Source organism: Halteromyces radiatus (genome assembly GCF_025201355.1).
Source record: "Halteromyces radiatus strain CBS 162.75 chromosome Unknown BX664scaffold_10, whole genome shotgun sequence".
Classification (NCBI taxonomy): Eukaryota; Fungi; Mucoromycota; class Mucoromycetes; order Mucorales; family Cunninghamellaceae; genus Halteromyces; species Halteromyces radiatus.
The window spans coordinates 153,213-167,126 of NW_026251696.1; the positions used below are offsets into that span (position 1 = coordinate 153,213).

General features: G+C 36.4%; 2 protein-coding genes across 2 annotated transcripts; both read right to left on the reverse strand.

Annotated features, from left to right (window-relative positions):
* Window positions 1-438: 438 nt before the first annotated feature.
* On the reverse strand, window positions 439-11,459 carry BX664DRAFT_362254 (uncharacterized protein). The gene is made up of 8 exons (XM_051548299.1): window positions 10,774-11,459; window positions 6,453-10,687; window positions 2,832-6,361; window positions 1,375-2,724; window positions 1,226-1,303; window positions 1,130-1,148; window positions 1,007-1,017; window positions 439-926 (listed from the first exon to the last, which is right to left on the reverse strand). The coding sequence occupies exons 1-8, from the start codon at window positions 11,389-11,391 to the stop codon at window positions 619-621; spliced, it is 10,149 nt and encodes a 3,382-aa protein (XP_051396194.1). The 5' UTR covers window positions 11,392-11,459; the 3' UTR covers window positions 439-618.
* A 1,341-nt stretch (window positions 11,460-12,800) lies between these two features.
* BX664DRAFT_37244 (putative siroheme synthase Met8) lies at window positions 12,801-13,582 on the reverse strand. The gene has a single exon (XM_051548672.1). The coding sequence runs from the start codon at window positions 13,532-13,534 to the stop codon at window positions 12,806-12,808; it is 729 nt and encodes a 242-aa protein (XP_051396195.1). The 5' UTR covers window positions 13,535-13,582; the 3' UTR covers window positions 12,801-12,805.
* Between the last annotated feature and the right edge of the window lie 332 nt (window positions 13,583-13,914).

Here is a 13,914-nt window from a genome sequence, read left to right on the forward strand (position 1 = left end):
GACTTTGTTGAAGAAGAGTGTTTGTATAATGAAGAGTTACTTCCATCTTGAAGTAAAGCTGCTTGTCGACTAAGTTTTTGTTGTCCTAGGATATCAGTATGGTTATCAAAAGATGATAAGGGTTGCGTTCTCCTATATATATATAAATTATATATAAGTTTTTATTGATTTTCTTTTCTTTGTATTTTAATAATACCTTGGGGTAAATGGTCTTTCCATGACAAATGACCAAAAGGATAATACAATGAAATAAAAAATAAAAAGAGAGAAGGAAGATAAACAAAAAGTGAAGGAAAAAAAAAAAAAAAGGAGGCGTAGGGTGTAAAAGTAAAAAGGAAAAAGTAACAACTCAGTTCATAAAGTCACACACACAAAAAAAAAAATTTCATGAATGTTCATCGTTTGCGGAGCTCATGAAGGGAAGAATGGGCTTTGAATAAAATCACGAAAGAATAAGACTATGTTTTTATTTTTATTTTGAATTTTTCATTAATGTAATATATACATGGGGTTGTAGAAAGGGGAGATAAAAAAAAAACTAACTAAAGTAACAAAAAGGTATATATAAAAAAAAATCATTCGTAGGTAACTGAAACCAAACTGAAAAAAAATACCCATTCAGGAGAATCTTTTGACGGGAGTTGTGGCATCTTCTTTAGCCCTTGTCATTTTCATTACCACTGGATTGCCATCTTCACCTACATGTATAAAACTATCACCATCAAGATATCCACTAGGTACAGGTGATTTTGATCTATTAGATGATTTGCTGACTGAATGATGAGGATTAATACTACTAACACTATTGCTTCTACCACCACGGATTTTTATGACTTCATCATCTTGTTGGACAGATAAATGATTATTGCTAATGTTATTGTTGTTCTTGGTGATTTTATACTTGTTGTTATCATTATGACCATGATCTATATCAAAAAAAGCAAAAGTAATATAAAAGTCAGTAACACATATAATTAAAAATGGAAACAAGGTTTTCACTATTTACCTTTTAGGAATCTAAAGTTAGTTCCAAAAAAAAAAAAAAACAATGCAATAAATAAAAAAAAAAAAAAGTCTAATGAGTAAAACATGGGTCTATATTGTTTGTTTTTATAAATAAGAAACTTACTGAGATAATTCTACCCAACCTAAAAAAAAAGGATAATAAAAAAAAAAGATTTATCAGTCATCATCATCATCATTATTATTATTCTATTTGTCTTACCTCCACCAACACGAACCATTACCATTTTACTAGGAAGAATGCGACAATAAACGAGACGTTCTCCAAAATAGTATTTTCCTAGATCGACAGAAGAAAAAAAAAAAGAGTATATCAGTGAATAGTTCCTAAAAAAAAAAAAAATAACTTACCAACTTCACCAGAGACCATTTTCACATTCACTTTGAATGCACTATTATTGACAATACGACCCAATTGGACATCCAGTTCATTTTTCGGATCAGCTATATAGGTTGAACGAGGTTTACTACCAGAGGAAGATATGATGGGTGTTTTTGATCTTCTTGTAGTGTTGCGATGATCTACGGATAATGCTGAAGATTGGAAACTAGGACGTCGAGTATAACCCATAGAAGAAGGAGGACGAGGGGGAAGACTACCAATGGATGAAGAGGAAGAGGAAGGTGAGGATGATTCCCCTCCTACAGGCGTTAAAGATCGAACATTGCTTTGACTAGGTCGTCTATTTGCTGTCTTGGTTTTCGCCATGGCTAATTTGGTGAAGAATTCATGATTCAAAGCGTTGATGCATGTATGTAATTCCTTTTCTCTTGCTGCAGCCGCTGCTTGTGCCTTCGTCCATCGATCCATTGTCTTTTCCAATCGTTTGGCCACACGGTCATTGTCGTCCAAGAATTGTTTGCGTGCTTCTTCCTTTGCCGAGCCAAGTAATTTGTTGATACTAGGTCCATTCTTCTTGTAAACACCTACCAATCGACGTAAAAGCTCTTGCAGATCAGTCTTGACAAATTTTCCTTGTACCACCTTGGCATGATGAGGTGCCGAGTTTTCTACTGCTACCAAGAGTTGTACGATTTGTTCATCTACTTGATCAATAATGCCCAAAAACAGAGTGATGTTGCCTTCAGTTTGTGCTTGTTCTTGTCGTACTTGAAGAAGATGATGGAGTTGATCGGTGGCTGTAGATAACTGTGCTCGCTGTTTTCGAATCATGCCATCGCTATCGGAAATACTGGCCAAAAGCAGATCCATTTCTTCGATCTTCTTGGTCAATGTCACCTTGATTTCATGATCCAGTTCCTTCAGTTCATCTTCTTCCACTGTCACGCTTTTTCCAGAGAGTTGAAGAGTGTTGATTCGGTCCTTGATATCATCTACATAGCGAAGTGCATCATTGAGCTTACTCGTTCCATGTTGTCGTCGGTACATTTCATCCAATCGCACCTTGGTTTCATCCATCATGCTCTTGACTTCAGTCCACATACGTCTAACAATAGTTTGACAATGATCCACAGCCTTGTTCACACTTGATGTTCTAGCAACACCAATACTCTTGTAAAGTTTGGATTTCTTGAAATCTTCACCCATAGCAAAAAATTGTTCAACGGATTTGGTTAAATCAGCGTTACGTCGATTGAATTCAGTCAGATCAGGTAATGCATTCAATCTAGTACGAAGTCCTTGTTTGGAATATTTGAGGAGTGTAGCTTTCCTGTCAGAGAGTGATCGAACCAATTCCACTTGAAAAAAAAAAAAAGGTCAGTTAGTTGTATAATCCACATTATCATGTAAATATTTTATCACTTCATTTCTTTTCCTTTTTTTTTTTTTTTTTTTTTTTTTTTACCTTCAGTTTTTGTTTGTCTCATCACCAATTTAAGTGCTGCATTGTATTCATTTTCAGTTTGTATAGCATTATCCAAGTCTTGTAATGTTTTTTCTAAGGGTCGCTTGATTGTTTCCATTTGCATAACAGGCACTTGATAATAATCCACTAGTCGCTTCGTTTGATGCACAATCATTTGATAATCATCCTTGCATTTTTCATAGACCTTTTCAATATTGCTCATAGCCGCCATATAAGTTTGAGAGATGTGACCAATAGATTCAGGGCGTTTACCAACAAGGTCTGGATTTGCCACTACTTGCTGTCTAATGAACTTGAGTTGTTCTTCGCATACAACCTGAAGTCGAGCGATTTCTTCGTTGAGACTGTCCAATAACTTGCTTCTTTCCAATTGCCGTTTATGTTGATCCACCACTTGATAAAGTCCGGATATTTGTGCTGCCACTTGATCATACCGTTCTATAAACATCATCTTGATCAAATTCTTATTGTTATTACTACTGTCATCATCGAGAGAATCAAGGATCATTTTCAGTTGTGTCATGTCGCCCTCTGTTCCATCTTGAATTTGTTTTTCCAGGGAATAGACCTCGTCCGCTGAAGGAGACGAAGACAGATTGTTGTTGATATCTTGCTGAATTATTTGAATGTTTTGTTCCATTTTGGTCATCAGTTCATGTCCTTCCATTAGTCGAGATGCCATTGTTGTCATATTCGATACAGATTGTCCTAATGCTTGTAAGGTTTTCCAGTCACCGTTGATTTGTTTTTGAGTAGTTTCCATATCGTCCAATAATTCCTCACATTCATCGCCTTGTACTTTTTGACTTTCAATAAAATTGTTGTAAGCACAAAGGTCGTCATATGTTTCTTTGCAATCTGCCAGTTTCAATTTCGCTTCTTGATAAGCATCCTGTAAAGCATCATGATAATGTTGTACAGTTGTTGTTGGATCATCGAGAGCTTGATACGATTGTTGTTGAATAGTCAGGAGCAACTGACGAGTATCATCCACTTTTGCTTTTGCTACCATGGCATTGTCTGCATATGTTTTGCAAAGTCGATTCAAATTGACCACGTCGTAAAGTCGAGCGATGATGTTTCGAATGGATAAAATGGTTTCTCCTATTTGATCCAATTGTTGACGCTGTTGTCGTTCATCATAAGCATTACTCCATGATACTGGTCTTCGTTGCCGTCCATTCACATGCTTGCTATCATTGTTGTTGTTATTGTTGTTGTTGCTGTTGCCACTACTCAATGATGCCATCATTTTGATTGCTGCATTGTAATCATTCTTGTCCAAAGTGTCAATTTGTTTTTGCCATTGCAAGATATGATCATCCGTCAAAAGTCCAGAATCCATACCATTCATTTCCGCTTGAAGTCCGTGAATGATTTCCCACAGATGCTTGATACGATTATTCATTTCTGTAGGACCAAGAGCACCAAACAATAGTTCAGTTGTTTTTGATACCATTCTTTGTAAATCGTTCCATTTGTCTTCCAGTCTTTCATAATCGCGTAACAAGTCATTCAGATCATCATCACTTTCCCTAAAGGTACCTTTGCAAGTATTGTACGCTGATTGTAATGATGAGAATACAGTATCGTTGCCACGGGTTGCTGCTTCTATGCTTTCTGCCATGCCAATAGCGTCACGTAATTGTTGGATATCGATGGTTGCCTTTGTGCTGCTGAATAGGTTGTCATTGAGTCCATCATCAGGAGATCCAAGCATACCAAGTGCCGAATGTAGTTTATCCATCTGTGTATCGATCCATGCTTCACAGATTTCCACTTGCTTGCCGTACAATACCCGAGATACTTGACGTCGTGACATGCGTTCTTTAGAATCTAGCAATGATTCCAATCCGTTGACAAGTTCTTCCAGTCGCTTCATTCGTGTATCAATTGTTTCCCGGATAATAGCATTGGTTGTTTCATCCTTGACTCCAGAGATATGATCCATAGAAGGAGATCTTGATCTTTTAAAGTTGGCCGGTAATAAGGAGGAAGAGGAAGAAGAAGAGATGGAGATTCCACTTCTTACTGGTAATGGGATAGTTGCACCAAGGTCATGTCGAATGTCTTCAATGCCAGATTTGAATCGATGTAATCTTTCACTATGATCCGTCAGCCAATCTTCATCACTATAATTGTCATCACCTTGATCAAGAAATTCCTCACGAATCACTTCAGCCGATCGTTCAAGTTGAGAGGTACGCCATAGAAAAGCAACCATAAGACACCGTTGATTGATGATTTCGTTACTAAATGCGAGATACTTTTCTACTACATCGTGAGCAATTTGTAAAGATCGAATTGCTTTTTCCGGCCAGTCACCCATACTACCACCATTGGATCCAAGAGTTGGTAAATGCTCCCTTCGCTGGCGCCATGCTTGTATGTCTTGTAGTAGAGGTTGAGTATTTTGTTGATAATGACCATCCAGTTTGTCTTTGATGATTATCCAGGCATTTCGTAAATCCACTTCATCATCTTCAGAAATCACCGTATCAGGTTGCCATCTTGCCTTGATTTCTACAAATGATTCCACCGTCATAGAGAGATCATCATATACGTCCAATGTTTCGTTCACTTGTATTTGCCACGATCGTTGTTCCTTAAGAGTAACAATTTCATCCAGGATACCCTTTAGTGTGTCTTGACAACGTGTAAAAGAGCGTTCCATTCCCACCAGGCGTGTTTCCAAACGATCACATACTATACTTGCTGAAGATGATGGTTGTAATTGTGCATAGATAGCGGGCGATAAATTGTTCATAAATCGTTGTCGTGCATCCATTACTGTATGATGAATTGTTTTGACTTGTGTTCCAATCTTCGCGCAAGATGTCTCCAACAAACCAAGATCCACCATTGATAAATCATCTTGCATTGCCTTTTCCTTGGTTTCAGAGGCCAAAGGATACAATTGTTCTTGTAGTGAGCCGATGGCATGTACTAACTGCTGTAGATCCTTTTCCCATTGCATACATTGTCGTATCGTATTCAAAGCTTGGGATTCCATTGTCGTTTGTCGTTCTAATTGATTCATATCAGAATTCACCTGTCCCGTCAGTTTTGCCAAGGTAGACGTATCCAATGCATCCATGAACGATGTCGTATCATCTGTTGTTGCTGAACTGGCGGCCTTGATGAGAGCTTCCACTTGCACCTTAAGAGGCATAACATGGTTTTCTTTAAACGTAGAGATATCATCGGACAATCGATCAAGTTCCTGTTCACGTGTTTGGATGTTGTCTTCGGTCACATTGATAGAGTCATCAGATATATCGATGTGGCATGTTTTGAGTATGCTGATATGTTTATCAATCCATTGTAATTGGTGGTTTGCTTCATCCATATATCGTCGAGCTTGTTCCTTGGTCGCCATGGCATTGAGATACTGGAATTGAAGTTGTTCGAGGGATTTTAGTACAGATTGAAGGTCATTAAACTTTGAATTGAGCCATTTATTGATAGATTCAGTAGATTCCCCATAAGTCATTGCTGAACTACGTAAACTACAAAAAAAAAAAAAAAAAAAAAAAATGAGTACGTTTGTGTGATTACATTTTTTTTTTTTTTTTTTTTTTTTTTTTTTTACTTCTGTACCTTGTAAACAATGTTGATCCATTAGTAGGAGCTTGAATGTCAGTTCGTTTCCGAGATAGATCATCCACAATTTGTTTGAAATGTAAAACGAGATCTGTTCCTGATGATGAATGAGAACTAATGGATAGACCAGAATCAACGCTCCTTGCAGAATCCAGCTTGCTGTAGTAGTCACTTTGAGATGTACCAGGTGTTACCAGATTAAATAGAATTACTGCTTCTTCATGTACACGGTTTGCTTCGATCGTTGCCTCTTTTGTTGCGCCTACGAGAGATTTCATATCATTCTTGTAGTCGATGGATCGTTGTGTATAGAGATAAAGTTGATCCAAGTCGTGTAATTTATCGATAAGAGCAAGTTGTTTTTCCTTTGTAGGTGTTGGTATAGATGTTGTTGTTGTTGTTGTTGTTGTTGAAGATGATGATGACGAGATCGAATTTAGTTGATGATAGGCTTCCTCTAAATCAGCGTAGCATCCAGTAGAAGTAAAGATAGACAAGTTTCGAGTTGATTCTACCAAAGATTTTTGTTGATCCAATGCCAAAGTGCTATTATCCCCACTATCTTCATCATCGCAATCACCATTTGCATTGACCTGTAAGTTGATTGAATCTACCAAAGACCATAGTTCGCGAGCTATATTGTCCATAGTATGATTAACATCCAATAATTGAACTTCCCATAATTGTTGTTTGCTCATGATGGTCATTTCCATAGCACGTCTACCTAACAGTTGTCGTAATCGTAGATGACTATCATCCAATTGTTCCACGGCATTGACCAATGTACTGCGATCAATGGAGATGGCATTTGAGGCATCAATTTCATCTTCAATAGCTGAAACACGAGCACGGAGTCTTGATAAGTCGCCTTCCTCTAATTGTTTCATACGAGCAAGTATACCATCCAGTTCACGTTGATAACGCACCATCATATTATTGTCATCATCCTTGTCGTTGTTGTCATCACCATCTTCATCGTCAATTTTGTCACCGTCCAACCAGCTCTTCTTGTACATTTCACATCGTTCATCTAACCATAGAATCAATCGCATCATTTCTTCATAAGCCAAAGTTGCACGTTGTTGAAGAGAGAATGCCCTCCGATGACGTACTAAAAGATTTTCCAGAGCTTCAGCAATAGTGGCTAACCGCATGGCATATGCTTGAATAACATCCTTGATAGCATCATTAGCTTTTTCATTGTCTTGAGCATCTTGAGATCCTATTACCGATGACACATAGATTGGAGTTTCCGTGTATGTTATTGTTGGAAAAACATAGGTAATGAGTTGAGATGACTCCTCTTTGAAAGCTTGTACTTGATCTCCATATACATCATTATCATCAGTATTTGCTGCAGTAGAAGAAGATTGTGTTGTTGTCGATTTGGAGGAGCTCATCATAGATATCCGTAAAGCTTCACCCTTGTTCCGTAATTGTCGATATTGAGTGGTGATATCCAAAAGTGTCAAATGTTGTTCCACCACCTTTCGAGCAAAACCAACACGTTTCATCAAATCACCAAAACTGTCTTCAAACCGCGATTGTTTTGAATCCAAATGAGAAGGCAACGTATCATTTTGTAGATCTTCCATTTCTTGATAGGCATCCAGACATTCAGAATACAATCCTTGATCAAATTGAATCACATCGTTTTCCAAAGTCACCAGAGTTTGAATCATCTCTTCGGTATCAGTAGCATTGTTGGAACGAATAGACTGTCGTCTTCGATTACTGTTGTTGTTTTTGTTGTCATCAGAAGAATCCACGTTTGTTGAATTGTTGTCACTACCATCTCCATTAGAAGATACCCATCTTGCATGACCAGGAGCCAAAAAGTCAGTGATTGATTGATTTGTGTCCATGATCCATTTCGTCGAGGATTCAAAAAAGTGATCCCATTGTACTCGAAGCATCAACATATCAACCATATAAGACCGTTGTCGTAGCAAGTGCATCAATTGGTTAAGCATATTGAGTGTGGTAAGTGTGATTTCGATAGTAGAAGTGTCGGCCGGACTGAGATCACGATTTCCACGATCAGTACCAGTCAAAGTTTTGACATGAGTTCGTAGTCTTGCCATATCATCTGCGTCAAATCTATCGATTTCTCTTCCAAGCTTCACATGTTCCTCATGCCATAGTGTTGCGTTTTCTTGTGCTGCTTGTACTAGAATATCATCAAGAGGATCGAATTCAGCTGATTCATTTCTTTGGTGTATAATGTCGATACGTGCTTCAATCCATTTTCGAATACGTTCCGCTTCAATAAACCAGACTCGAACTTGATCCACCCAGTCACGAACAGTTTCATATTGTTGTTGTACTTTGTCTACGTATTCCATTAGTCGAGTATCATTGGCCAAGAGATCATCATGCATTTCCCTTGTATTGTGAAGACGTGTGCGAACAGCATTGACTTGCTTTTCTAAATCCAAAATGGCATCGTTTGTAGTATGATTGTTGTCATCCATGAGTTTGTGAATCGATTCTAGTTCCATTCCAATAGCTGTTGTAGTAGAGATCAATACCAAGGCGCGAGAGAAATCCTTACTTGACGAAAGTACTTGTTGGTTGGTATTCATTAATTCTTGATGCTCTTGTTCTAATTCTTGTAAGCTTGAAGTAACTTGTTTCAGAATAACACGAGAGAATTGCAGTATGAATCTTCTGTAGGATTTCCATGTAGTATCATCAAATAATTCCACCTTTTCATTGGCTGCCTCTGCTGCTTGCTGATAAAGAATTGACAGATTTTCCATTTGACCATCTTCACTGCATGGATCTAAAGGATGCCAAACATCACCCTTTTTTTTAGTACCATCGGTTACATCAATGTCATCCATACCGTCATCGTCGTGTCTTGGTGGTACTTGACTCAATAATAGTTGTAACTCCTTGATTTTATCCAACACCTTGTCAGCTTCAGTATGATACTTGTGAGTGCCTTCTTCGATATCCACCAAATCAGATTCAATACGCAGAAGATCACATTTGGTAGCAGATAAAAGTTGTTCAAAGTCAGTCCAATGATTTAACAGCATATCATAGAGATTGTTCACTTGGGTGCGTTGTAAGTCAGTTAATCGAATGATGGAGTCATCAGCTGTTTCTGGAGGTAAAATAAGTTTGTCTTTGGCATCCTTGGCAGTATCCAGTAACGTTGATTCATCTTGCATTTGTTCTTCCACGATTTCTAAAGCATCCAAGTATTCAGCCACAGTATCAGCATCGTCAAAAGAGGTAGGTATTTCATCCAATGTTCTAGTATTAGTTTTAATAAATGCCAATACTGTTTCGTGAATTGTGATAAGTTGATCCAGTACTGGGTTCACACCTCGAGGAAGATGACCTGTCAATTGCATCATCAATCTACTATTCAAATCTGCCTTGATTCGTTCCTTATCTTCGTCAGCCAAAGTAGATATTCGATGAGCTTTTTTCTTATTCTTGTTGTTGTTGTTGTTGTTGTTGGAGACAGAAGAAGTCATACTTTCATTATCATCTACAATGTCATCTGTAATAGCTGTATCACTGTCGTGAATGTGATGTTCATCATCCATTGTCATCAGATTGTCGATTCCACCAGTCACCATGGCGATATTTGTACGTCGTCGTATGGCAGCTTCGTGTCGTTGTTCTGCTGATATTTCTTGTTGTACGCGAGACATGACCTTATAAAATTCAGCCACATACATCATCACACTGGGTTCATGAGGATAATCAACATCCACCAAATCTTCCGGTTCCAAATATCTTGGGATTTCCATATGTTCCGTCGCCAAATCAAACGCCAGCGTCAATAGGCGGTGCCAGGTTTGTTTTTGAGTCAGATCTGCGTCTTTGAGATGATAGGAAAATAGGTCAGGAACCAGTCCAGGGCCATGCCGATGAATCAAAAGACAAAAAGCCAAACCATTTCTCCAGGATCGAGAAAAATCTTGAATACTTGGAATAATATTTGCTGCAATATAGTCTTCTAATTGAATTCGTACCCAAAAAAGAAGTGCTAGTTTAGATTCAGCTGAACTTGTATGTTGTTTATCTGAATTAATCGAATAATTGCTTCCTAATTTTCGTGCTGCCAAAAGAGAATTGGTAACAGGTATAGGTGTGGTTGGTATTGCCCCTTTTTCAGTTTGAGTTGGTTGATTATTGTTTGTTGCTGTTGTTTCATTTGTTGGTGATAATGAATCGATACGAAGACCATCACGTTGTCGATCAGAGTAGTTCTATTTTTTTTTATATATAAATCATAATAATAATATATTAATAACTTATTTTTGAAAATTTATAAAAAAAAAAAATTATAACTTACCAATAGAGATTGAGTAAAATCATCACCATGGTCATTGAGAACAATTTGAATTTGATACTTGATCATAATAAAAAATATCAGAGCCAAAGTCTTCTTCTTATCACCATTGACAATAGCTTCGTTTCCCATATCCACAATAGAGTCAGCACCCAATTGTTTTTCCAAAAAAGATAAAGCTTGAGCAACGTTGGCAAGTTGGTGAATACGCATGTTCATCTTTTCAGGTTTTGGTGCAGGTTCTTTAGATACAACAGAGAGCAGTTTGAGTAACTTCCGTCCATCCTTGAAATCAGTTTCAATATTGGTGATATGATCGTCCACTATTTTGAGTTGAGTGTTCACCCATCTAGTCAATGTTCTTTTCTGAATTTCTTGATAATCAGAACCAATAGTACGTACCAAGTCTTCTCCTGTCATAAAGTCACTTGTATTTTGTCGTGAACGACCCATTGTAGTTGGTTTGCGACCTCCTGTGGAAGAATTGTTGTTTGTGGCGGTAGAAGTGAGATCGCGATATAAAGAACGGTTGGAAGCAGATCGACCAATGGATGAATTAACAGTAGATGAGGAATAGATAGAAGAAGATGGTGATATTGCATTAGAAGTAGGAGTAGTCATGGTTTTTTAAACATATAAAGTCATGAATAAAGGTATATAAAATACAAATGGGGAATATAATAAATAATAATAAAAAAGAAAAAAGAAAAAAGAAGAAAAGAAAAGAAAAAAGAAAAAAAAAGAAAAAAGAGACTAGGAGTTATCTAAAATGGAGGCGAAATAAAAACTAGAAGAAAAAAAAGTGGACCCGCCTGAATTTTTTTTTTATTTTTTTTTATTTTTTTTTTATTTTTGCACGCGAAAATCGTTTTCTTAAACCAATAGAGCACATGCGACTAATTCAGATTCCCCTTGATATATATATATATATATATATATATGTAATCTCCCTTCACATTACACATACACAGCAAAATATCAATTTAACTTTACTACTGCAAAAAAAAAAGTCAAATCATCCCTCCTCCTCCTTTTAGTTACTTTCTTTTTGTATTGAATATATACGTAACATTATGATACTAGATAAATATTGTTACACATAAATATATATATATATAAAACATGACACTGGATTAAAAAATTGTGTTTCAATGATAATATATATATATATATATATAATCAATAAGATTGACAATTGATCTCCTCAATCCCCTACTAACTTGTTCAACCGGCTTGGCGGGCTCACACTAATATTGATGATTTTTTGTCATTCCAGGCTTAAATAATCACTTGATTTTGAATACCGATATATCTTGCCCTGAAATTTACGCCTCTCCTTCAATTGAATTGACATTGATATTGACAGTATAATAAAATTAACATCTATATATATCTATATATATAAATCAATTTCTCCTTTATTCTTTTTTTTCTTTCTTTCTTTCTCTCTCTCTCTATTAATGATAATGATTCATAAAAAAAAAGAGAGAGAGAGAGACTGTGTAGAAGATTGTTATTATATTCTTAAGCAATGCAATTGTCTCCTTAAAAGTAATGATTTTGTTCTCAGCAGAAGAGTAGAAAATGACTTGTAAACTGGAAAAATGGCTAATAACAAGTAGTTTAAACATTATTTGCATAAGTCGGGGAAGTAAAAAAAAAAAAAAAAAAGTTGGATCGCCTGACATGTTCTCCCCTTTTTGTTAAAAAAAGAAAAAAGGACAAAAAGAAAAAAAGAAAAGAAAAAAAAAAGAGTAAAAAAGAAAATGATTCGTTTTATTGTATAAAGGTATAAAAAAATCATAATAAATAAAATGTTAATATAATACTAATCACAATATCTAAACTAAACTAATTATCTATATATCCATACAAGTAATTTCTTTTCATTGATAAAAAGAAAAATCAACTTCTCCTTTTTTTTTCTTTTTCTTTATCCTTCTCCTTTATTCCCCCCCCCTCTCTTCACTTTAAATCATCCCTCCCAAAAAAAAAAGATAAACTAAACAAAAAAAAAAAAAAAAAAAGAATAAAACTACACCTGAGGTAAGACCATGTCCAACGTGGGTATTTGATTGCTGTCAAAATAAGGTTGTAATGTATCAATCAAAGTAGAATCTTTTGCAGCTGCTTCTGTCCATCGAGCCATACCATCAAGTCCCCAAGCTTCACATACTTTAGTCACCCATCCCATCCTTTTTGCTGATTGATCGATCTTTGGTTCCCATTGTCGTACTTTGGCTCGTAATTCGCCCATATAATATACCATATCGCCTGCATTGGGAGGTAAAGCCTGAGCCATAGTGGTTCGAATCATATTAGCCAATTTCGGTCCACGTCCATTGGTTGATACAGAGATTTGAAGAGGTCCATCACGATGTTGACTCATAAAATAAAAATCACACATATCTGGTACATCGGCCACATTAACAGGAATACGTTGTTGTCGACATAAATGTCCAATTCGTAACGATTCGTCATGATCATCCAAAGCCGTCAATACCATATCCATTCCTTCCACATCTTTGTCTTGAAACGTACGATCCAACCAAACCACTTCTCCATGTTCAATACGTTGTCGCACTTCAGGATGAAGACCATCTGACGGAGCCACTAATGTTACTTGAGCATCACCAATTTTCACTGAAACAATACGTTGAGCTGCTACATTACCACCACCTACAATTAGTACTTTCTTATTCTTGATTTGCCAAGCAATTACTAAAGAGCCACCTCCTTCGATGGGTTGATAGGAATCTGCCATTGATTTTGTTCAAAAATGAAAAGAAGAAAAAAAAAAAGGAAAAGAAAAGAAAAAGAGAATGAGGAAAACGAAGCTAACTTTTTTTTTTTTTTTTTTTTTGGTCTTTCTTACCCTGATGATGAAATCTAACTCCGGTTTCCATATTAGGGAAGTAAAATGTAGCTAGAATTTATTTTCACAAAATGGATTCCTAGGATGATTAAGTGATGATGATTCAACGGTAATGCTAATATGATGATGGACAGCAATAATATGATACAATAATGACTTGATGATGAAGATTACCAACTGGTATGATATTGTATATTGATCTCTAGTCATTATATGAAGAAATGATTCCTACGTCTATGCTTATGATGATGTGTTGATGATTCTTTTAT

Bases quoted from the DNA above. Each gene is read 5' to 3' on its own strand.
- BX664DRAFT_37244 (XM_051548672.1), bottom strand. From the start codon at position 13,534: ATGGCAGATTCCTATCAACCCATCGAAGGAGGTGGCTCTTTAGTAATT.
- BX664DRAFT_362254 (XM_051548299.1), bottom strand. From the start codon at position 11,391: ATGACTACTCCTACTTCTAATGCAATATCACCATCTTCTTCTATCTAT. The intron at 10,688-10,773 runs GTAAGTTATAAT...AAAAAAAAATAG, and splicing joins ATTTTACTCAATCTCTATTG to AACTACTCTGATCGACAACG. The intron at 6,362-6,452 runs GTACAGAAGTAA...TTTTTTTTGTAG, and splicing joins GGATCAACATTGTTTACAAG to TTTACGTAGTTCAGCAATGA.